This window comes from Sinohyriopsis cumingii, chromosome 12, assembly GCF_028554795.1.
Source record: "Sinohyriopsis cumingii isolate HCF-2022 chromosome 12, ASM2855479v2, whole genome shotgun sequence".
Classification (NCBI taxonomy): Eukaryota; Metazoa; Mollusca; class Bivalvia; order Unionida; family Unionidae; genus Sinohyriopsis; species Sinohyriopsis cumingii.
Window position 1 is genome coordinate 7,058,484 of NC_142972.1, and position 27,062 is coordinate 7,085,545.

A 27,062-nucleotide genomic window follows, 5' to 3' on the forward strand; every position below is an offset into this window, starting at 1 on the left:
TGAGTCACTTAATCAGTGTTGTACTTGTGAAGCAATTACATATTGCAGAACCTGGTGAATATGTGCAATTCCAAATACGAGTATTTACAGAAAATAATTGCACAGAAGTACTTCTTGGTTATTTTTTGTTGCAGATACGTGTGTGCATGTGTAAACTAAAAATAAAGTAGAAGTATAAATCTCTTTCTGACCCTTTATCTGTAATTGGTATACCTTTTTTATGTATGTTGTTTTGAATCCAGTTTCTTTTACATCTTATCTTTTCTTTCTCTGAAGCCATTGATAATAAACAATAAGCCAAAAATGTGAAACTAGTAGATGATTTTGTGATGACAAAACTCACCATTAAGAAGTGCATACAATAGTGCATTCAGCCGCCACTAAATTGTTTAGTAATGAGCATATAAACATTTTATCAAAGTTACACAGTAGAAGTTAAGAAACTACAGGCATATTTTCATTTATTAAACTATTGTTGAGAGACTATGTGACCCTTTGACCAGTGGGGTCTAGTCATTGTCAACAGGGTTCATGCCTCATGCTAAACTGGGCACATTGTTTGTGAACAAGTGGTTCAACTTTCACATTTGTAACTTCGTCCATTCTTTGTCCTTTGTGCCTAGCATCTGTATTACTGGCATTATATTGTGCTTGGAAGTTTAAAAACAAGTTGTTATTGTGAACAGGATGTGGTAGGGATTATTCAGGAGTGTCCAGGCTTGTTATACACAACATGCATTTTACTTATTGCACTTATTCATTTTTGGAAGGGCTATTGTAGGGTTGTCCAAAAAGTTAAAAAGTCTAATTTTGCTGTCCTTTATACAAAGGGGCACTGCTATTATGATCACTTAATAACGTTTTTATGCAGGTCTTATTGAGACTTGTCTGCATGTTTTGATGTAAGAAGTTTTTTTTTCGATACAAAACAACCTGTCTTGAAAGACCACTGCAGAGAGACCACATGTCTTAAAAGGCCACATTCTCGATGCATGGATATGTTTATTAAATAGTGTTTTAACCTGTGATGAGAGACCACCTGTCTTGAAAGACCATTATTGTTTGGCAGGAGAGGTGGTCTTTCAAGACAGGTTCTGCTGTAGTAGAATGGTGAAATACTAAAACCTATACTTTCTGGTTTTGCTTCCTGATCCAAGGACCAAGTTGTAGCCTATTGGGTAGATCCCTGAGGGTTAAGACTGCCCCATTTATTATTTGTAAGTTTTGTATGTGCATTTGCCTTTCAAGCCCAGTTAGTATGTTAATAGTAATGGAATGAGGATCCTGAGTGTTCTAGCTATGACATAGGGCATATTTTTTTTGTCCTGTGGCCATGAAGGTTGTCATTTTGAGATGTGCATTTTAATGTTCCATTGTTCTATATTGTTTTCTGATGATGTTTTATGTATCTACCACAATATGTGACTATCTTGTGTAATAATATTATTGCAACCATGTAATAAGAATGTTATTAGTGCCATATAATAATTGTGTAAGAGTCTCCTTGGGTGAAGAAAGTTTGCAACAATTTTATTCACCAAGTTTAACCATCAGGCAAGAAGCCTGAACTGTTTTGAAACCAAATTTACTCTACCTGCGTATTTGAGGAAGTTCAAGTCTGCCACAGCATCGTATAATTACAAATAGCGTGAAGTTGGTGTATATCAGTAAATTTTGCTGCAAACGATTTGTACATGTAATTAATGTAAATAATGTTTTCATGTTATTATGGGATTTCATAATAATGCATACTGACCATCAGAATGGATGGATCTAGCGTCATGGTATAATTTTTCATTGTTTTCAAAATTCACTTATTTTTATCCCTCTTTTTACTAATTTCAAGTGGATGGTTGGCAGCTTGGGGCATGACCCAATGGTCCCAGTCTGACACTTGCTAAATCTCAGATGTTCGACATCAAATTAATATTTATGTAAAATAACCCTACCACCACCCCCATGTCCAGGGAATAGATTAAAAATTCCAGTGTTGGCAGAATCCATACTGGTATGACTATCATTGGTCTAAGTTTTCGTGACATGTTGAAATTGTGTTGGGTGGAGTAGGTATGCACAGGCTGTATTGCAATAGCCCTGGGCTTATTGAAAAGCTTGGGTTAGATGTTACATGTCTAGCTTTAGCCATGAGATGTTTTCAGTCAGCAAGCTTGTACTTAAGGATGAAACCATTCACAAATTTGCCCTTATGATACACACATTGTCACAAAGGATGGTTAAATGATATAAAATGATACTTTATAAATTCTACTTTTAATCCATAGTAGGTTGTATATTGTAATTTGTATGTGTCTTATAGTAGGTTCTGTTTTGTAATATATATCAACACACTTGTATTGTTGCACCCATATTTGCTGTACCACCCCAGAAGTTATAAACCTTTCTTTGATTTACACAGTTGTAATTTTTGTGCATTTTTAAAGAGTGGCAAATTCACACACACACAGGGCATGTATTTTGTAAAATGCAGGAGAGCTGCTCACAGCTGTCCTGCTAGTGTTGAGGGGAGTTGGTGTACTTTCCTCTAATATTTATGATGTCATCGTTTAAGGCACAAGGCCCCCCTCCCCCATTCAGCAAATCACTAAAGAATTCTAAACTGATTTGATCGTGACTGCCAAATTACTTTAAGTACAAGGACTTGACAACTCCAGTATGTGTGAATGAATGTGTCTGGGCTTGATTCAGATCTGGGTTGGGCAGGCAGCAGGTTCCAGGTAAAAATTAATAGACAAGATAGTGTAGGTATAAAGATATTCAGTCTGATGTTGAACAGGGAGACCCACCTACTTAACTTACCACACAATATACATATGTGTACATGTACATAGTACCAGATCATCTTCAAATTGGATTGGCTTTTTGCATAATTTATGTAGTATTAAGAGGTTAGTGTTAGGACTGGTCAGTCTGATGTCAGGATAATGTGACTGGGTGGGACATCATGCTAGATGTCTGTGGCATGATGCCCCAGTGGTAGACATCACTATAAACTGCCACACTGCAGACATTGTAGTGATATGACTGAATTTTTTTAAAAGCTACGTTAAAAATCCAAATCACACACACACACACACACACACACACAAACACTTAGCTGACCAGGTTTATCGCATTATAGTTGAAGATGGTCCTTGATGGACAGGGTTCTCATGATCTGGTGTAGACTGTAATCACATGACAGTTTCTATTTTACACTAACTGTAAAAGGTAGATAGGTATGGTAACTATACTATACTCAAGTGCCATGTCACCAATCTTAGAATAGGTAAAAATGAATGCACAAATACACCCAGGACGAGCGATTACTCGGAAAACATTTCATCAATGAAACTTTTATTTATTTAAGAAGACCAAATTCCTTCTTTGTTGAGGGAGAAATTCTTTACCTGCTCTGGTATCTTCAACTATTTATTAATATGTAGATGTTTGACCTTCAGTGTGAAATTATTTCATCTTGTACAAAAGACAGGCAATCCCTGTCTAATTAAAATCACGGTTTACTCATAGTAAGTAAACCCGACACACACACTGATGCCTGTTTTCATGACTGTTAAAGTACTGTATTTGTGTCAGGGAGAGTTATTGCTGAAAACATTTTATTCCAAACTAGGTTTTTGATTGCATAAATTTGTAAAGCTTTAATTGAAAGGTAACCAGAACAGGGCCTCATGATTGTATCTGTCAGATCTCCATTATGTTACAGATCTTGATTTTTCAGTCAGTTGATGATCCAATGCTGTTTATTAAAATATCATAAATATTCAACAATTTGGGTCTTGTAGAACTGAATCCTGTTGTAATAATTAGGTAAAAGATATACATCAATCAAATAATAAACCAGGCACATCATGCACTTTATAATTGTCACCTGTTGAGTCTGCCTGTCATTGGATATAGTACAACTCGCACAAGTCATGTACTCATTCTGGGACATTTTTTGCAGCTATAGGTGTCAGTTTTGAGAATTTTATTACACATACAGTGTGACCCCGCTATAGCACACTCCATTATAACACAAATTTGGATATACCATGGTTGCTGTGTGGCTCCCGAAATTGTATATACATGTATTTTTTTGCACATAGAAAAAATCTTAAAAGTACGAAAAAATGTAAAAAGTTCATTATCATTTTGGGGAAGAGATCGCAAACTGACTTTATTTTCCTTATTGGTGGTAAAATATACCATCTGGCGATTTTTTTTTTATTGGTGACATTGTTGGCTGTTTAAACTTGTAGTGGAGAAATTCAGAGGCCCCATTACAGGAAGCCGCAAACTTGATATAAAATGCACTGAAATTTATCAATTGTTACATAAACAATTTCTTTGTCCATATTGACAAACCATCTTAACATTGCATTGTTGTATCATAATCTGCTTATGTTGACATCGAGCATGAGTACTGTGTGTTGTGAGCTGTACGCTTTTTTTTGTTGATATTTCTGGTCGTGGAGATCAACCGGATGAGGCATTATCTCTTTATATCTTTCATCGGATTTTCGGCCGCTCGCTAGTAATTAATATATTTACATAGACATTTGTGTGTGGCTGGCAAGTAAAATTCCTCTTCTTTCCACTTAGAATTAACTCCTTCAGAACACCCACATTTTCTGTACTAATCCTTGTCATCAGACTAGAACACCTGCATTTCTGTTGACCGTTGAACCTTTGTTAAATTTCTGATGCATGAGTGGAAGGCAGCATCACTCTGCTACCATAGCATAAATGTAAACAAAAAAATCGCTTGTCTATTCAGTAGGCATGGAGGAATTGTAACTACAATCGACCAAACAACAGCCAATTCCTGTTTAAAAAATGTACCCAGATAAAATAGAGTGCTGAAATATGAAAGAAAACATTACCTTTGTGGCACCGACTGTTATGAAAACGTGCTAAGCAAATCAAGAAAAAAAAAGTAGTCTCAATCATACAATACAATTATTTGATGTTGCTGCCACAATAAGAAACAGGCATTTGTTTGGTTCTCTAGAGCTGGCCATTAGCGGTGATGCATGCACCTTTCATCAAAGAAAGCCGACTACAATCTTCAATAAAAACAAAGAACTTTTCTTCAAAGGAAGTCAGTACCAAACCTAAAAAAAAAGCAATGGAGTCTGATGGAAATTTTTCATATTCCAACATGACTGGATCATGTTTACTGTGCCGTGAAAGTTTCCTTTTTGTAGGGATAAAGTTTGTGCCTACGAACACTACCGAGGCCTTGAGTGTTCTAAAGTGCTCACTGTTCCGGATCACTGCCATCTCACCTCTTTGTGGGTTCGAGTCTCAGGCTCGCTAATGTGGGTATGTGAGAAAGCTTGCCAGTAGCTTCTCGAGGGTCGATGGTTCTTCTCTGGGGTTTCCCAGGGTTCTTCCTCCACCAGTAATACTGGCTGCCATGTATAGTCCATCCTGTGCTGAAAAATGGCGTTAAACCCTACAGCAACAACAATAAATGAATGCTACAAATGGCGGCTTGAAATGCAAAGTAACTTTTACCGACTTGGACATACTGAATAGTAAATGTGCTTCATCATTCGTTACGTGATTGTGCTATGTTTATCCAGTGAAATCAGACCTATATGATCCGTGACAAAATTCTTGAATAGTTTAAATCTGTTTGCATATTTTTGATGGAATTACTTTGCGGGCGAGTACATGGTGTTGATACTCTATTTATGCTAAACATGAGACCTGTATATGTAAACAGTATACACGTATATGTACCAATCCCTGGTTCTCTAAATAAAGTAAAATATTATATATGCCTTCTCTGTTTTCATTACAGGTGTATTTCCCATTTAATATGCATCAATTTAAGATGGTAACTGTGCCAATGAAGCACATTTTTTACCATCCCGCACAAATTTTTGGTGGTACATGCATAGTTTTCTTTAGCTAACTCACCTGGTTGCTTATAACACGAATCAGTCTATAACATGGTCGGGTTCTATGGCTTCCAACTACCATGTTATAGCAGGGTCACACTGTACCTTTAAATGGTGTTTATTCACTTTATTTCGCTTCTTAGCCATCAAAATTCCATTGAAGATTATGGTAAAAATTCCTCAAGAAATGCATAACAGAAAATTCAATGATAACATATGTCAGCATATTTAGACATAGTCACCCAGTTGGGGTGATCCTGTTTAAACCTGGATTCTGTCATGTGCTATGATATAACAGCAAAAGCACATGCTGTTAAGCAGAGATATGACAGTGTTGTCATTTATAAACAAAGTCTGGGAAAACACTGGCAGGACCCCCCTCCCCCCCCCCCCCCCCCCAAAAAAAAAGAACAGCACACACATCCAACAAGTTGGAGATAAATGTGCAACTTTATATGCACATTATGTATGGCATGTCATGTCTTGTATTTGAGTTTGTAGATAGCCTCTTTTTTCCATAGAAATATCTCCTTCATAAGCATAAAAGACAGTAGAAATGCAATTGTCACTAATTCAGATTTATTTTTGTTAAATTTTATAGTATGCTAAATTATAATATTGAAGAAATTTCATATGTACAAAGTTAAAATAAAAAGTACTTTAAAAAATTGTATGTTACTCCTCTATCCCATTTATAGTTGAACATCCACACAAGAGATGAATTAAAATGTACACGACTTCTTGTTTGTGTAATTGTACATTGATCCCTGCATTAATAATAGTCCAATATCAACTTTCTTGACCCATTCAAATGCCAAACTGCCATTTTAAAAAGTCCATAGTGATGAACAAGTTTCATAAGGAAGTTTTGTTATGACAGTTAATACAGACCACTAAAAATCACGATTGAATAACCTTTGTTAGAACTATGTTATGATTCAATTTTAAAACTAAAATTTAGTTTATAATTTATATCGTTAAAGTGAATCATGTAACTTTTACTATCGATGGGGGGTGAGGGTTGAGTTTCAGATTGCTTTAATTTAATGGCTTCATTTCGTTTATTGTAAACCATGTAGATGCTTTGACATTTTAGACAATTTTTGCAGCCTTAGTTGAGGAACATTATTTTAATCCATGTTGGACGATAGTGGAAGCATAGTATAGGTTGGCTTCTTTGGAGTGTTTTTAGGACCAGTGAGGTTACATTAATTTGTTTTATTTTTTTGCATGCAATCTCTGAGAATCTAAGTCTGTAAAATGCATAACTGCATGATAATAAAAATATAGCTGCATCTTAGAACGCAAAGTTCTGGTAGAAGTCAAAGGATGAATGAAAATGGTTACCCACAAAATTTTAATGAGCACTGTTCTTACTGAGTGGGCATGATTGTAACATGTGTTCAGTAATATGGAATTTAAATTGATTATCTTTGCGATCAGTTACATTTTGCGAATCTGGAATTTAAATTGACTATCTTTGCGATCAGTTACATTTATAAAATTTAATATGTGTGGCATGGTAAAAATGCAGTGTGGAAGTACATGAATGCTTAAAGTTTTGTTCAATTCAGTGGTTGCTGTTCACATTAGTTGTGCATGAGCAAGTGAACACATGGCCTGATACAGAACTTCAAAAGAAAGTCTAACCTGTAGCCAAAGACAGTGACTAACTAGTTGATTTGCAGAATTTTAAGGACTGACCTTTAAAAGTGTTGGGAGTAGGTAGGTGGGACGGCTAGGATTTGTTTCAGGCTGGGATATTTTATATTTGCCACATTATAATTTTGTTAAAAAAATATAGTTCATATAATATGATTGTTTTTGTTATAAATGAGAGCAAACGTGTATAAAAAAATTTTTGTTCAAGGTATTGGAGTATATGAGGGCCAGAATTTGTTTTCTCCATAAAATCACTCCAGTTTCCCCCACCCCACCCTGGGCCTCTGATGAAATGGTTGTTCCCATATCTGTAGAGAGTGATATGAATTACAATGCATATCCTTGCATCACTAGGAGTTTGGGGGGGGGGGTTCATTTACTGAAGATCTAGTTTGAATGGTTAAACATAATATGCCATGATAAATTGAAGTGGAAGCCTGATGCCAGTTTGCTGATTGAAATCCTAAAGATAATTTGTCACAGTCATGGTGTATTCAGCATGTAATTTGTCTTAAAATTCATGTCACATCAGCTGACATGGAGCTTGTTAACTTGTCATTGTGTGTGTAGGGAGGCACCAAGCATTGTTCATTTCCTATTGTAGTGGATATGACCTTTCAGATGTAGTTAGTCAGATTGCAAGGAAATGAATTTGTTTTGTAAATTGACGAAGTTTGCAGCAGTGGGCAATATCATGTAAAATAGTTTCATTCACCAAGAGTTATTGAAGTCTGATCAAGAAGGGTGTCAAGTAGGCATGATTTTGTGATTACAGTTGAAAACATAGAATAGAGTTACTAGATCTGAAAAATGTGTCCAAGCTAGCATTTACCAAGACAGTGCATTATAATTATGTTTGTCACACGCAAGCCTTAACTAGTGCTGATTACCTTTAAAAACACCTTGCAGAGTTTATTAAGCATTGGTCACTGATTACCTTTAAAAACACCATGCTGTGTTAGTTAAACATTGGTCACTGAGTACCTTTAAAAACATCATGCTGAGTCAGTTAACATAGGTCACTGATTTTCTTTAAAAATGCCGTGTTGCATTGGTTAAAATTGGTCACTGTTTTGCAACAAAGAAGTATCAAATACAGCAGTTTAAGACGAGAAATATGTCAAAGGATCATCTCACAGTCCATTCAGTAGTAACTTAGCGTCTTACATTGCTCTTTTAAGAAAATCTCAAAATTTGATGATATCACAAATAAGCAGAAAGGTTGCAACATGTACACACTGGAAAGAAAGCATGAATTTTCAACACATTTTTGCCTGACCCCCACCCCACCCCAAGAATTTGGTCACATTACTGGCTAGTTAATTGGGGTTTGCAGGTAAAATATTAACTAGCTAGTCACTGGAAAAGTCTGTTGCAGGATTGGGGATAGATGGTTATTTCAAAGATTGCACAAGGGCATCACTTTTGAGCACTGGTTTCAGTCTTAAAGTAATTTTTCAGAAAATTAAATATTTGCTCAGGATTAAAATTTTGAAGTATGATTCCAGCTAAAATCTTCAGAGAAACTTTGTCTTTATAAAAGAGGATGAATTTCTGTTATATTTGTTTTCTTGTCAGGTAGAATTAAAGGATACTACATGAAAAAGACGGTATGGATTTGACATTCCATTGACATATCAGACATTGTAACATTGTAGTTATGTAGGTATCACATCGGTCAGTTGAGACCATGTCCCTGGTAACTATATCTGTGGGAGTGGTTACTCTTGAGATTGCCATCTGTCAACAATGTCAGTTTTGTGCAAACATTTTTCAGATGATAGTGCCCCTGATTCTTGTTGTATACTTTTTGACCTGTTAAACTGTGACCTATCAGCAGTGATAAAGGCTAGAAAGATTTGTCCTATGTTGTGATTTCTGTGTTAGGTTATAGTCTTGTTGTAGGCATGTGATTAGGTAGCTTGTTGGTGACCTACTTGGGATTCGTTTAATAAAGGTGTGCTGAAGTATGTACTGTACATGTACAGCAGTGTTTATATCACTAATTGGCTGTTGAGTAATGATTGATTGGTGTGTAATAATGGCAAATCAACAACCTGAAAAATTATATCTTGCTGAGGTGTTTGGAGTAATAATGTGTTTATCCCAGAGATATGCCATGGTTTTCACCCCAGCCTAACTTGGTCAGGATTTGAACTTGTACTCTTCTGGTCCTGTGTCAAATGCACTAACCACTTATATAGTTGTATATCTGATCCAGGGAAAAACTGTTTCTGGATCTGCCAGTCTTGTGATTAAAGTCTATGAAAAATTAGCAGTCTTGGATTTCTTTCTGGATTTTCTAGCTGTCAAGAGGTGGAATCCAGATAGCGAACTTAAAGTAATGACTTTCTTCGTGTGTGCTGTTACGTGTTTAGGCTCTCATAAACAGTAACAAAGAAAAAGTGAAAACAAGTTTTGTAAAATTTAACAAATAATTTATTTCCCTAGAAAAACAATGTAACAAGGGAAAAAGAACTTACGGTCTTAAGAATCAAATCCGAAAATAATCCAAAAATAATCAAGAATTCTGAAATTAGAAGTCCTAATAATAAAATGTTTTAATGAATTCAAGTTCGAGTCCTGATGAAAAATCCCAAATGGAAGGCGATGACGTATACTGTAGCCTTTATGAGACTGATACTAATATGTCTACAGTTTTTTGTTATACAACAGAAGACAATATTCCAGTGTTTGAAGATCCTGAATAAAATTTCAAGAAACATCTTTGTCCAGGAATTCTGTATGAGCACTTGACTGTTTCCAGGAAAACGAATTAATTTTTCAGAATCCAAATAATTTGAATAAAAATTAAAATGTAACTCCAAACTGGTCACAACAAAATGAACACCTTGCTCTCTGTAGACAGGTATAAAACCTGAATACTGCGCAAAATGATTCCCAGATGAGGGTCAACCCTCCGGTAAAACCAGAATTTCTAGAACATCGTAGAAGCTGTTTACGTCCAAAGTCACATAGTCCCAGTCAGGCTCGATTTCACTCTTATCAGACCCAGATTACGAATGAATAATATAAAAAAAGTTTACTTGAATTCTCAATCAGGGTCAGGAACTAGGTCAGCATAAGGATACAAAGTTCTATTTTTAGGTGTTTTTGACAGAATAGTCAGGTCAGACTAATTTCTGGAAAATATCAAATTCCAGTAAACAAAATTAAATTAATTTTACATGTAATAATTTTTAAAAAATTTTGCAATTAAATCAATCATAAATTAAATCAAATATACATAACAGTGCATTTACTTTAACAAGATGATTTAAGGATTAAAGAATGTCATTTGACACTATATTTTAATTTTTATTATTGTCTTTTATTTGATTTACATTGTACCTTTTACATAATTTTAAAAATCTTTTTTTGTTGTAGGACTAGTTTAGATTGGGTTTGGAAGGGCTTGAAACTTGACCTTTACATTTTTAGACTAAATTTTATTTGCATAGATGGAATTGTGTTGATATATCATTAAGTTACATACATAGTATAGCTCTAATACATGAACTCATCTTCAAATTGGGTCATGAAGTCCGAATACATGTACTTGTGTACATCTTGGTTCTTGAGGCCATAATACCACATATACTTGTGCACAAATTGGTTCAACTGCAAATAATATAGACCATGAACTGCTGGCACATTATGCAATTGCAGATTAGGGTTTGTGTTGCTTGTTATACTGATTAGTAGTCCTAACAAACTGTGTAGACCCAGCTTAACAGGCATTATGTCATGGTGGATCTGGGTCTTGGCAGTTTGTGATATTTTTCCAATGTGCAAGCAAGCATATGTGGTATAAAACAGGAAACAAACTACTTTGTATGGACTTGGATCAGTCTTATTGTTAAATTATTATTTTTGTTTTTACTGTGTTAGTGCAGTCCATTCTAGTCCTGTCCACTTTACTATTGCAGGTATCAGATTCATAACTGATCACTTGGCCCTTAGGTCATATCTATCAGTCAGATATTGAAAGGATGTCTGTCAGGCCAGACAGCCCTCATAATTCAGTGTGGCATACATGTAGCTTTCAAAATGCTTCTTAATAATTACCATCGTGTCCACTATTTACATTGACAGCACTATGTGATTGATGCTGTTCTGAAAGTAGGGCAGTTTGACCTAGCCATAGCCAGACAGTCTGGTCATTTAGACACTACAAGACAGAAAATGGTCATTAAATTTGGGGTGTGATGAGTTCATTCTGTGGAAGATGCAATCAATTTTGATATGGCAATCAAAAGGTGGAGCTCATTATGTTATGATGCTGTCCGTGCCAAGTTGGTTTTCACGCAGTAGCTTTAGAATGTCCACCAATTACACTTAACCAAACTGCTCTTGGATGACTTGCACTTAGGTTAAGGAAAGAAGGAAAACTATTGATTTCTGGCTCAGTGTTAAAGATTAAAGCAGTCAGCAGGTACCCAATACTTGGGTACCTACCCATTCATAATTACCCAGGTAATAAAATGAGCTGTAGGGTATCCATTTTACATATAAAAGTTTTCTGCCAGTGCTTGGTATGGCAACACACAGTTTTCAAGTTGACAATCCTTTTGAATGGGTCTTGAAAATGTGTACCAAGCAAAGATATGTCTGTTCCAGGAAAATAATTGTCTGTAATCTGATAGCTTGTTTTCCCATGTAGAACCCTTTGTGCTGTAAGTGTGGTTCAGTCTCAAGTAACAGGGTGGTTATTTAATCTTGCTGCACATAGCGGACGTGTTCATTTGCAACCTTTTAGTAGATTTCACAATCTGTATGGTCAGTTACTTACAAAGCTCAAGCTCAGTCTCTAAATAAGCATCTACATACGACAAGGCCAAGGAAATGGAGTTGGCCGATAATTACCATGACTAGAAAATGATTTACTAGACAATGATGGAGGAATTCTGAATTTTGAGAGAGTGAGGATGAATTCTTGGACTTTGTAACAGATAACATTAGGTTTTGATATATATCAGACCCTGTGAATTTTAAAAATGCAGACTTCAGGTTTCTACACATTTAATATAATTTGCTTTTGATCGGGTTTTCTAAAATCTTTACAGCTTTAGTCAAGTTCACGGACTGAAAAAGGAAAACATTTTTGCACGATAGAGTTCTCCCTTATATACAGTTATTAAACTTTGTGGGCAGCTTGTGCACGAGTTAAGGAAAAACTCTACTGATATCAGGGTCAAAGGGTCATGGTCACTGTGACTAAAAGAAATATAGTTTTGGCATAACGCGAGTTCTTCACTGTAAACACTAAATTTTGGCTTTCATTTTAGGTAAGGTTCTAGAAGTCAAAGGTCAAGATCATTGAACAAAGAAAAATGGTTTCTGTATACAAAAACTTGAGGTCTCTGTCATCTCTTACCAAACTTTATGGATGGCTTGGACTTTGTGTAAGGAAGAACCCTATTGATTTTTTAGTAAATAAAAAGTCAAATGTCATTGTCACTGAATGAATGAAATGGTTTCTGCACAATAACATTAATTCTAGATGACATATCAGCTGAACTTTGTGGATGGCTTGCACTTGCAGTAAGGAAGAAGGCTATTGATTGATTTTGGGGTTCGAGGTTAAGGTCACATAGAAAGAACTGGTTTCTGCAGAATAGCAGTACTTCTACATGAAAGACTAGTTTGTAGATGGCTTGCATGGGAACAAAAAAATACCCTTGACGTTCAAAAAAGAAAGGCATATCGCAGTTGAAATTATAAATGATGAGAAGATATTGGGAGTAATCATTGACAGAAGTCTTCAGTGGGAAAAACAAGTAGTGTCACTAGGTACCTCACATCTAAAAGGTCATTGCTTAGTAGAACAACAAAAGAACCTTACAAAGGATTTCACATTTTTTTTACTATGTTGGTTTTATACTTCCATTGATTGGCTGCTGTAGAACAATATGGGGACATTGTTCCCAACTAGATAGAATTTACAGGCCTCAGTAATGAGCAGTAAGGTTGATTCTTGATTCCCTTTTATGCCCCATCATCATCAGTGTTCAGAATTAAAATGGTTACAAAATGACAAAAGAATAAATTTTCTGACAGCAGTTCTGGTTTTTAAATGTTTCAGAGAAGTACATGACTATGATATTCAACAAAATGTCTTCTCCCTATAATCTAAGATTGAATTTTATTCCCTATAGTCTAAGATTGAATTTTAACAACAATTTAGAATTACCAAAACCTTGCTTTGAACAATACAAAGGAAGTTGATAGTATTCAAGTGGTAAAATATGGAACTCACTTCCTGCTCAGATTTGATCTGTTGATTCATTCTTTAAAAAAAATGTACATGCAGTATTCAGACCTGCATATTAAGAAACTAATGAGAAAAACATAAGTTCCAGATAGAGTTCTGGGATTTATTGCAGTATTACTCTTCAAATTTATCACTTGCCTGTTTTGCATCTTTCATATTTACAAAAGTATGTGTAAAATGTCTTTTTTTGTATGAACTTAGTATTATGGATGTCTCTCAACTTTTGTACCTAATACTGTTTTATGACAAAGTATAATACAGATGTAAACTTCACTTCATGCCACATGTTTGCAGAATAGCCTAAAGGTACAATCTGAGTTGAAATGATTTTTAACTGCTGTGTTCACATTATCTTGCTTGAAGTCATTTCAAAACATAGATATTGGAGAGATGAATATGTTGTTAAATTCTCCAACTTTTGTAATGTGCTTTGGTACGTACTTGTAAATGTGTTTGCTTGTAAATTGTTATTTTCATGAGGGAGAGAGTAAGAAAACTGTCATGAAGGGTTTTCTTTAGTATAGGGCCCTAAAAGAGAGATTAATTGTATTTAAGTAATTGAGTTGCACTCTTTAAATAAATATTATTATTATTATTATTGCTACTATTATTGCTGCTTCTTAGTGCAAAATGGTTTCTTCACAAAATGTTAACTTGTCCACATAAGGGCATATAACATGCTGTTGGTGTTGCTCATTTTCTTTTAGCATTTTGACTGTGAATGTGAATAATTGAAATACCATCTCAAGATCGTATATTTCAGAAAGCAGAGTTTGTGAAAATGTGCATATATGGTTGGCTTTTGAATTTTGTTTCTTTTCCCATTGTGGCAGGTTTTGAGCCAGGGTGTGAAGAAAGAGACTCCACTACAGTTTAAATTTAGAGCCAAATTCTTCCCTGAAGATGTCTCAGAAGAACTTATTCAAGAAATCACACAGGTAGGAATTAGCATACATGTGACAGAACCAGGAATTCAAACAAATAGATTTTAAAAAAATTATAAGCACATTGGCATCTAAACCATTGAATACATTTTCATGTGTACAACACTAAAACGGACTACATACATTAATACTTTTGGTCACATTACTTGGCATGTGGATACATTTTGTGTACAACATTAAAATTGACTATGTACATTAATACAGTGGTCACATTACTTGTGCTGTGGATACATTACTTGGCCTGTGGATACATTTTGTGTACAACACTAAAACTGTCTATGTACATTAATGCACATTACCATGCATGTGGATAAATTACTTGGCATGTGGATACGTTTTGTGTACAACACTAAAATTGTCTATGTACATTAATGCACATTACCTTGCATGTGGATAAATTACTTGGCATGTGGATACATTTTGTGTACAACACTAATCTACTGCAAGCTGTTGCAAAGACTTGACATTCAGACCATAGCCAGCTTATTGCTTTCTGGATTTTTTTTTCTTTAAAGTTTGAATAGTTAGAGAATTGCACAGTGACCTATTTTCATCCTTTTAAGTATATTTCTTATTGTCATCAAGCCAAATACAGGAAACAATTATGTAGAAAATCTTTGTGATCCATGATAGAGGTAATTCATTGGAATGTAAATTTGGTTATTGGGGTGAGGAAACCTTCCTGCAGATGAACATGATATGTTTGATTCATGCAAATATTCTTGTAATTTCAGCGAATGTTCTTCCTGCAAGTGAAGGAAGGAATCCTGAACGATGAGATATACTGTCCTCCAGAGACCTCCGTTCTACTGGCATCCTATGCTAGTCAGGCCAAATATGGGGATTACAACAAAGATATTCACAAACCAGGTTTTCTTCTCACAGATACAAGAAATCTTCTCCCTCAGAGGTAAGTAAAGTCAAACCAGATTATAGTTTCCACCATTCTAGTAAGCAGCCACCTGTCAACCCCTGTGATTTTACTGTAGAGCATTCTGAAAAGACCTTAAATTATGGTCTTGGGGGAACTGAAGCAAATAATATGAGATTGGTAGGGGTGGTAAGGGTACCTGGCTATCTTTATTGAGGGATGCATCAATCACTTTAATCTATCCATATTTATGTAAATCACCAGCATCATAAAGCTATTGCATCATTTGTCCAGCAGATAAAAACATGTCGAAGGTGATTGGAACAATCACTGTTTTATAGAGTCCAGAGATACAGACCTATTTATATACTTGGCTGTGCGCGGGAAAGGCGGCAGTTGCATTTGTTGGACATAATGTTGTGTCAGTTTGAGTATTGTTTATGGTGGGAGAGATGACTGCCACATGAACAAAAAGACATCGAAGATTATATAAAGCTGAGTATGATGTCATTAGGCTCCATGTAACTGTAGTTTCCTGAAACTGAACTGAAGATGTTTGAGACCAAATTATACTTTATGAACTTTATTATAGTTAAAGGTAGTGTTGTGCTTGCAAAATCATCATGCCTCTTAAACCTTTTAAACGAATGTTTTCCAGGTACCAAAGCAGTTTATGATATTTCACTAAGCCTTGCTGAAAATTGGTCTAACTTGTGGAAAGATAATGAATGCCATACCAAGTTCATTTTGGGGATGATAGGTCTGCAGTTGTCATAAGAATGTAGAAGTTAATGAAATTAAACTGCATGTGTGTTTCTTCCACATACTGTTTGGAGGAAATCGAACAGATCCGTATTTGATATATGTTTTCCATGGTAAATAAGACATACTGTATATTGTGTATCTTTGACTGGTTATTATTATCTGTACATCTTAGATTCCCATTCAAATATGCACTGTGTATACGTGTGTGTCTTGGATTGCCATTCATATGCACTGTATACTTGTATGTCTGATTGCCATTCATATATACACTGTGTATACATGTATCTTTGATTGCCATTCACATATGCACTGTGTATACTTGTATGTCTTTGATTACCATTCCCATATGCACTGTGTATACATGTCTTGGATTACCAATCACATATGCACTGTGTATATTTGTATGTCTTGGATTACCATTCACATATGCGCTGTGTATATGTGTCTTTGATTACCATTCACATATGCACTGTGTAGACGTGTCTTGGATTACCAATCACATATGCACTGTGTATACTTGTATGTCTTTGATTACCATTCACATATGCACTGTGTATACATGTGTCTTGGATTACCATTCACATATGCGCTGTGTATACATGTGTCTTTGATTACCATTCACATATGCACTGTGTATACTTGTGTCTTGGATTACCATTCACATATGCACTGTGTATACTTGCATGTGTGTTTCTTCCACATACTGTTTGGAGGAAATTGAACAGATCCATATTTGATATATGTTTTCCATGGTAAATAAGACATACTGTATATTGTGTATCTTTGACTGGTTATTATCTGTACGTCTTAGATTCCCATTCATATATGCACTGTGTATACATGTGTGTCTTGGATTGCCATTCATATACACTGTATACTTGTATGTCTGATTGCCATTCATATATGCACTGTGTATATTTGTATGTCTTGGATTACCATTCACATATGCGCTGTGTATACTTGTATGTCTTTGATTACCTTTCACATATGTGCTGTGTATACATGTGTCTTGGATTACCATTCACATATGCACTGTGTATTCTTGTATGTCTGATTACCATTGACATATGCGCTGTGTATACGTGTGTCTTGGATTACCATTGACATATGCACTGTGTATATGTGTCTTTGATTACCATTGACATATGCACTGTGTATACATGTGTCTTGGATTACCATTGACATATGCACTGTGTATACATGTCTTTGATTACCATTGACATATGCACTGTGTATCCGTGTATAGATTCCCATTCTGACATATAATGTGCACATGCATCTCTTACTTTGACTGGTTCCCGTGAAATATACACTATATATACTACATTTCACTTTGACTGGTTTGCATTTTGTCATTTACAGTGTATACTTGAATATCTGTCTTTGGTTCTTTTTTTATAGGAAAAACCCATGCAATATGTGAGAATTCCATGTTTGGTTGTTGTTGTTATGGGGTTTAATGCCATTTTTCAGCACATGATAGGCTATGTATGGCGTCCAGTATTAATGGTGGAGGAAGAACCTGGGAAAGCCCCGGGAAGAACCACCGACCCACGAGAAGCTACTGGCAAGCTTTCTCACATACCCACATTGGCCAAATCGTAGACTCGAACCCACGCAGACAGAGGTGAGATGGCAGTGATCTGTAACGGAGAGCGCTTTAGACCACTCGGCCACTCAGGGCCCCTCCATGTTTGGATTTTCATTAGTGCTTCATCATATTCTGGTCACTGGTCTTGTGAACGAGCACACCAATTTGAATAAATTTTGGGTTGTGCCCACAGAATAAACCATACCAGTGTGAAACTGGTATATGACCAGTTACGACAGAAAAAATCTGGTTTGAGGACCTTTTAAACTTGTACATTCATGCCAGTCTGCCATAAGACATGGCGACTGTTACTTAACACATAGGGGCCCCAAGTGGTCTAAAGCGCTCTCCGATACAGATCACTGCCATCTCACCTCTCTGCGTGGGTTTGAGTCTAGGATTCGGCCAATGTGGATATGTGAGAAAGCTTGCCAGTAGCTTCTCGTGGATCGGTGGTTCTTCCCGGGGTTTTCCCGCATTCTTCCTCCACCATTAATACTGGCCGCCATGCATAGCCTATTGTGTGCTGAAAAATAGCGTTAAACCCCCACAACAACAACTTAACACATATAAACTTTGAAAAGGCTTCTGTGCCAAAAAATCACCACTAATTCGACCAAATATTACAGAAATGATGCTGATCTGACAATAAACATGCCTGTCATTAATAAATGCTGAACTTTCCAGTCATTCATTGGATGTGACCTATAATTAGGAATAATAAGAATTGGATTTGAGGTTATAATGAGTCCTCCATGCAGAAAAATTTAAATCAGATTTGAAACAAGAGCTTTAGGATATAGAATTTATAAATGTAAATAAAACAAATGTCTGGAATTAACAAGAAAATACTCCATGGGGATTTAATTGAATAATCTATAATTTGAAGAAAAATATGAAGTTGTTAAAGCACAGTTAATACTTAGATGAAATAAATTGTGGATAAGCTCTTGGAAAATAAGGAAGCGTAGGTAGTCATGGAATGAATGAATTTGCTAAATTGTTCTTTGGCCAGTTGCTGTACACTTGTTTCCTCACCTAACCTTAAAGTGGTTTTGCAATATTCAGATATTTGAATTTTTTTTTTGCTTTTATGTCGTTGCATGTATTTGCATTCTTTGTGACTTTTTGTGTATTAAATACCATTTAATTTTTTAAAAAAATTATTTAAAATTGATGTTTTGTAGTTTTAGCTTATAATATTATAAGAAATAAACCAGTATGCTTTTATCCTAGAACATCTCCTAATTTAATTGCCATCTTTACTCTTAAGTGTCCAGACTATCCAGTTTTCCAGATATCAACAATTCCAACCCAAAAACCCCTGAAGAACAGTGCCATCACTAAAAGTTATAAACCCCCTCTCCCCAATTTGCATTCTCTTGCAGTAACCATGACACATATTTTTTTGTCAGAGTTTTTGAGCAGCATAAGATGACAAAAGAAGAGTGGGAAGAGAGAATTACTACATGGTGGGCAGAACACAAGGGAATGTTGAGGTAAGCGATCTGATTTTACATTGCTACAAGTTCTGTATGGAACCGGAAATCTTGAACTGTCTCATGTTTTTTATGATGTATCTGGTTTATGACATAATAGGCTTATGATATTGCCCTCAGCCATCATTTCTCTTGCTTTGTTTTTAATGCATTGGCCAGTCTATCAACAGCCTATTTATGAGAAGATTGGACCAGTTTACCAAGTCTATTTGTGAGAAGATTGGACCAGTCTATCAACAGTCTATTTGTGACAGTATTGGGCCAGTCTATCAACAGCCTATTTGTGACAAGATTGGGCGAGTCTATCAGCAGCCTGTTTGTGACAAGATTGGACAGCTGAATGTTGGCCTTCTAGTCCTTTCTATGTTTATGCGAATTTCCTATATATTATTGACTGATGTCATTTTTACTTCCCCTAGCTCATGACGGCATCCATATAAAATGAAGTGCACATCTTTTACCCCAAAAAGTGGATTAAAAGGGCATAAATTGATTGACCATTATAGATGTACATGTATAATAGAGAAAAGAAGCTGTTATTATATTGGATTAGATTCTGTTTTTAAATACTCATACATGATTTAGTGTGCATTCTAAAATATTATATTTGTTTTTGAATTGTTCAGACTTAGAGAGGGACATGTAATAATGTGAACTGCATTCAGTGCCATCGGAAATTTTAAAGGTTATATGGCACTAGCTAATGAAGTTTCTTATATTCAGTTCTGTTGCATACTTTGAATCGACTCATATCGTTATGTGAGAAAGCTTGCCAGTAGCTTCTTGTGGGTTGGTGGATCTTTCCGGGGATTTCCTGGGTTCTTCCTCCACCATTAATACTGGCCACGATGTATAGCCTATCTTGTGCTGAAAAATGGCGTTAAACCCTACAACAACAACAACAACAACAACAACTTTAAATCCACAAAACTGTAGGACTTTATCAGCTTTGGTTGTTGGATGTTGTATTTTCTTTCTTCTGTATTTTCTATTCCTGACCAAATTGTCTATATATTGACCCTGCCACCAAATTGTCTTATATATTGATCATGCCATTAAATTTATAACTGTCATTGAATTTACTTAACAAAAACTGCAAGAATCAGAAAAGCACTTTTACATTTCTCAAGGAATTTGATGGTTGTTAAAATATATTGGACAGTTTTATGTTGAAAAGTATTTGGTATTATGTAACCAGTATTGGCCGAACAATATATACATCACCCCAACATTCAAAGTTACAAATTAGGATGGATTCTCATTTATTTGGGGGGTGGCAGTTGGCAGAGTAGTCTAAATTGTTCACCTTTACAAGGTCAAATTTGTAAGACATTAAGAATTAAGATACTACAAGATGCTGTGAAAAATGAGATCATTATAGGCTAATGTTTTTATACTGTATGTGACCCATAAGAGAATTAGTGGATTTATGATATAAATGGATTAAAAATGTTGGTCTTCCTGATGGATAAAATGTAAGTTGTTAATTTATGTGTGATATATTCCACTCAGTAATATAATCGTATTTTACACTGATTTGTCTTTTTTAAATTTCTATTTATCCTTCCAGTTTGGCTTCTTGATATTTCTATGAAATTTTGTCTTGTTGATGTGCATTTTGCTTGTATCATTTGTGTCCTTTTCTTTTGTTCATCCATCATCAAACATTCTTTCAGGAGCAAACATCATGATATCGATCACTTCCCTGCGTCCTTTGTAAATGCAGATTTCTATATACAAATTGAACAAATCCTTCCGTGTCATGACATACATTTTGTGGGATATATGATATAGATGATTCTGTATTATTTTTGTTTCTTTTTATTTACAGAGAAGATGCAATGATGGAATACCTCAAAATTGCGCAGGACTTGGAAATGTATGGTGTAAACTATTTTGAGATCAAAAATAAGAAGGGCACAGATCTGTTATTGGGAGTAGATGCACTAGGTCTCAATGTGTATGACAAGGAAGATAAGTAAGTGTAAATATTTGACGATGTACAGATTTCCTGTGATCATAAAACGTTATTCAACTCCAAATCTTACTTGCAAATACACTGAAAATTCAGGATGGACGCATTTTTATTTTCCAAAACATGGATTACGGTTTTATGATGGATTGGTCAGGTCTTTCTGTCATAAAACTAATAGACTTGAAATCTTGCTCAGAAAAACATTCTAGTTAATCATAAGGCAATATATGTACAATTCATGTAAGATTTTAAAGCCTTGAGTAAAATGTATTGCTCAAACTGTCAAGTAAAGTTTTACAGCAGATATCCCACATCAGCCACCACATAATTGGCTATCAAATTAGAATCTGATATCATTGATATAGAACACAGCAAATTAGAATCTGATATCATTGATATAAAACACAACAAATTAGAATCTGATATCATTGATATAAAAGACAACAAAGGTCCTGATCTGCTGATGCTTTATGCTGCAGTAGGTCTGTTGTTCACAGTTTGCAGTCTGTACACATTAAAAGAGTTAAGCACATACATTTTGTTATAAAGTCAGAATTGCAATGTACCTGTTATCAACCCATCAGTTTGCACAAGCTTGTTATCACTACTCCAAAAATACTTGAAGGATTGCTTTGAAACTTTTAACACATATTGATCCATGGTTTAGTTTATCCTAAACAAAAAATGTTGCTGCTTTGAAATCTTATATGGCCACCACAAGCAGTGATCTTGAAAATCTTGTTATTCCTGGGTTGGGAAGGGATGGTCATATCAAAATGGGGTTTTCACTATAAGACTTGTTGAGATACCTGGTTGCTTCTAAATGAAAATGGTACCTTTTTAATGTTCAAAATGGCTGCCACAAAAGCCATCTTGAAAGTCTTGTTATTGCTACTCCACATGAACAGAAATGATGTCTAGTTTGTTCAAAATGAAAATGGTGCAAATCTGATGTTTAAAATGACTGCTACAGTTGCCATCTTGAAAATCATTATCACTACTACTCTAAGTGGATGGTCATACCAACATGGGATTTTCACTTAAAGATTCTTGATGATGTCTTGTTGGTCCCAACTGAAGATTGTGCCAATCTGAGGTCCAGTATAGACTGAGTTGCCTATGGGACATATTTCACATTCTTGCCATGTGTACTTCCCTTTAATTGTTTTCTTAGTTGACATGGTGCATTGTCTGTGTCTAAGATGATTTGACATTGGTTCATTGCACAAACAAGAGATAATTTGCCTTTTCTCTTGTCTGCATGTTCTTTGTAAATGTTAGGATTATACTCCTGATTGAGTTTAATCTCAGTTAATTTAAGCTCTCTTGAGAGTTATTAGCACTAGTTCCATACATTTGTAAGGCTTGATATTTATTCATTTTTACCCCTTACAAAGGGCATTAGGGAATCAAATATTTTGTGCATTTTTCTTTGTTAAGGTTAGGTATATTTTGTTTACATTTGTTAAGTTGGGTACGTAAGGGTAGGTATTTGTTTACATTTGTTAAGGGGGGTAGGTAAGGGTAGGTATTTGTTTACATTTGTTAAGGGGGTAGGTATATTTTGTTTACATTTGTTAAGGGGCGTAGGTAAAGTTAGGTATATTTTATTAACATTTCCTCATTCTTGCATATATATCATTCAATTCACATTGATCATTAATTGTATTCATGGGAATCACTCCTCTTTTTACCTTCATGTCATGTGCTTTGTTATCGAATGTGGGTTCTTTGTAAATATTAGTTTTGGATAGCATTCTTTGATTTTTTAAATATTATTAGCAATCATAACCTTCAGTTTTTGCTAAGCCTGTTGTATTTTTCCGTACTGAACTCCCAAGTTGTCTCCTACTTTTCAGTGAAGGTGAGTATTCCTTGTGTTTGTAGTAATTTGAATTCCTTTTGATGACTCTTGGTTAACAAAGTCACTGAATGTTGTGCCCATGTGCTGTATGGTATTACCCTAGTGCCTGTATTAAGGTTACATACTTATATATAGAAACTGCCATGCTTGTCATACTATGGCAGCGTGCAGGGTGACTATCAAGTGAAATGTTATGAGCAAGCATATATGTACAAGTTTTACAAATAATCATAAATACCCAACAGTTTCAGTTATTTTTGTTTCAGAACCTGAATGAATTTGATATAATTGTGGTAGATGTTACATGCATGTAAAGAATGTTCAGTCTTTAGAATTTTACAATCAGCTCTATTTTTTTCTTTCTTTCAGACTTACGCCAAAAATAGGTTTTCCGTGGAGTGAAATAAGAAATATATCTTTCAACGATAAGAAATTTGTGATCAAACCTATAGACAAGAAAGCACCAGTAAGTTTTGAAAGCTGTGTGTAATAAGATTTGTATCTTATTATAGTTAGAATGCCTCTGCCCAGGTATCTTAAAGTATCCTATCACAGTTAGAATGCCTCTGCCCAGGTGTCTTAAAGTATCCTATCACAGTTAGAATGCCTACCCAGGTGCCTTAAAGTATCCTATCATAGTTAGAATGCCTCTGCCCAGGTGTCTAAAAGTATCCTATCACAGTTAGAATGCCTACTCAGGTGTCTTAAAGTATTCTATCACAGTTAGAATGCCTACCCAGGTGCCTTAAAGTATCCTATCACAGTTAGAATGCCTCTGCCCAGGTGTCTAAAAGTATCCTATCACAGTTAGAATGCTTACCCAGTTGTCTTAAAGTATCCTATCACAGTTAGTATGCCTCTACCCAGGTGTAAAAGTATCCTATCACGCCTCTACCCAGGTGTCTAAAAACAATAACCTGTCCAAGTTAGAATGCCTTTACCCAGGTGTCTCAAAAGTATCTTGTCACAGTTAGAATGCCACTACCCAGGGTCTAAAAATGACCTGTCAGAGTTAGAATGCCTCTACCCAGTTGTCTAAACGTATCCTATCAAAATTAGAATGCCTTTATCCAGGTGTCTTAAAGTATCCTATCACAATTAGAATGCCTCTACTCAGGATTCTAAAAGTATCCCATCACAGTTAGAATGCCTCAACCCAGTATCTAAAAGTATCCTATCAGAATGACTCTTTCCAGGTATCTCAAGGTATCCTATCACAGTTAGAATGCCTCTACCCAGGTGTGTAAAAGTATCCTGTCACAGTTAGAATGCCTCTACCCAAGTATCTAAAAGTATCCTATCAGTTAGAATGCCTCTTTCCAGGTGTCTAAAAGGCAATCAAGATTAACTTGAATTCCATATTATATATATGGGATACTTATTTCTGCAGTTTCAGGTTTGATAAATTGGGAAGTAAAATGACTTAAAAATATGGTTGTCATGAATCAGTGTTTTAGAAGAGGCAGGTGCACATTTAAGAACCTACATACATGTTGCAAAGTACGTAGGGGACCTTGAAAAGCCTTGAAAAATGAACTGTTCATTAAAGGCCTTGAAAACACTTTGAAAACTCAAAATCTTGTCCGAGTACCTTGAAAAGTCCTGATTTTCTTGACACCAAAAGGAATTAATAGTTTTCATTTTACAGAATTAAATAAAAAGAAAAGGGAAGAAGAAAAAAACTGCAACAAAAACAATCTCACACTAAGTTTGTGCCAGAACGGAAATTTGTCCACAACTGGCCACTGCACGCATTGATCATTGATATGTTTTTATTGGACCATATTCATTTTGTATCCTTGACTCCACATGCATCATGTTCTCCAAGTTTCAGTTTCTTGTGTCGTATGTTAAGATTTTCAGCTTCTTGTGTCGTATGTTAAGATTGCATATTATGCAAAATTGGCAGTTTGGCTTAGTTTGCTATTTTTGTCCTTTCAGAAATGTAAACTTCCCTGCATTAAATTTTTGCATTTCTTTCATTACAGAGGTATATTTAGTTAACTTGTTGCAAGACTTGATATTTACACTAAAAACATCTTTCTACATGTTTACATCATGTATGTATAGCCACTGTCTTATATCCACTGTAGGACTTTGTGTTTTATGCACCCCTGTTGAGGATAAACAAACGAATCCTAGCCTTATGTATGGGTAACCATGAGCTGTACATGAGAAGACGAAAACCTGACACTATTGAGGTCCAACAGATGAAGGCTCAGGCCAAAGAAGACCGCATGGCCAAGCACCAGGAGCGCCAGAAGCTAGAAGCTGAGAGACAGGCACGTGAGGAGGTTGAGAAAAAGAAACAGGAATTGGAGGAAAAATTACGGCAATATGAAGCTGAAAATGCTCGAAGAAACAGAGGTATGTATTCCTGTGTACCCTATTGCCAGTAATAACTAATCATCTATTACTTATTATCTTTGCCAGAACAGCATAGTTTAGATTTGTGTCTCTTTACCTGAAGGCATTGTTATTATTTTTTGGGGTATTATTGTTACGTTTTTGTTTTAGTTCTCTGAAACTGTTGCATGAATTATGGAGTAGGTTTCACCAGGCTGATTAGGCCAAATTTGTACGTTAGTTGTACATTTTTTGTTTTTTCATTAGCACATGATTTTGGCACACTGAAGAAATTCTTTTATCCCTTGAATCATGAAATTTGTTGAGAGGATGTATCTTGACAAGTACTACATTTTGAGCACAAAAGTATGTCGCTGGGACCGTTATTTATGATTTACCAACTTGGGTTACATTTTGCTGTACATTTATTTCCAAGCTCTGTTCATGGCCAAAATACATTGTTTAATAAACAGAATTGGATATAAACATTTGGCAGATTTTAAGAAAAGTGATTTTGTAACAAATAAGAACAACACTAATCTGGTTTTTAGCAACTCTTTATAGTACATGTACTTTGATATCATAGAAAAGATTGTTCTTTATTTTGTGTTGTCTTTTAAGCTTTTTCACAGATGGTATGTGGATTGGATGGTTTAATGGTAATTTAGCATAAGACTGGTCATTTAGAGTGAATTAAACGTAAAAATTTCAAAGTTTAAAAGGAATACAAGTTCACACATAAAGAAAAGTGAAAAAAATCCCTACTTTTATTACAATAAGGGACAACATTTAATTGTAAAAATCATTTGCATTGAAAATTAATTTCTGCATGATAATTAATGCTTACAGTAGCTACTTGGGACTTCTAAAAGTTTTGTATAGGTGATTGATTACACTCTGGTTATAGATATAATCACTTTGTTGCTACAGAGCAAATTTGGTCATTTGTTCTGTCCTTGGTTCTAATGTACTATGTTATTCATGACAGAACTGGAGGAGTCTCAGGCCCAGATCCGCAGGTTGGAGGATGACATGGAGTCATTCAAACGTGAGCAACTTGAGCTGGAGGAACAGCGACGTCAGGCTGAGGAGCTCCGAAGGCAGTATGAGGAGTCTGCCAGTCTTGAGAAGGAAGAGAAGGAACGATTGGTAAAACAAACCTATATTTCTTTATGCATTACTGGTAATAAATGGTACAAGATATTTGTGTCGATAAAAGTTAACCAGATGAAGAACAACCCTGCCTTTTGGAATAGCCTGACTTTCTTCTTGTAGATAATGTGAATCATGACAGTAAAGCATTGTGAACTGCTAAACAATTCATTTATGAAAAGAGTAGGATTGCACAAGTTTATGTACCGA

At 35.3% G+C, this 27,062-nt stretch overlaps 1 protein-coding gene across 1 annotated transcript in view; it reads left to right on the forward strand.

Moving 5' to 3' along the window:
* Positions 1-27,062, forward strand: part of LOC149785962 (radixin-like) — a 66,629-nt gene that overhangs the window by 24,810 nt on the left and 14,757 nt on the right. Inside the window, exons 5-11 of the mRNA XM_089976218.1 lie at positions 14,679-14,783; positions 15,524-15,699; positions 19,432-19,515; positions 21,347-21,493; positions 23,724-23,820; positions 25,448-25,721; positions 26,689-26,849. Coding sequence (XP_089832344.1) covers positions 14,679-14,783; positions 15,524-15,699; positions 19,432-19,515; positions 21,347-21,493; positions 23,724-23,820; positions 25,448-25,721; positions 26,689-26,849 — 1,044 coding nt within the window. The remainder of the gene's footprint in view (positions 1-14,678; positions 14,784-15,523; positions 15,700-19,431; positions 19,516-21,346; positions 21,494-23,723; positions 23,821-25,447; positions 25,722-26,688; positions 26,850-27,062) is intronic.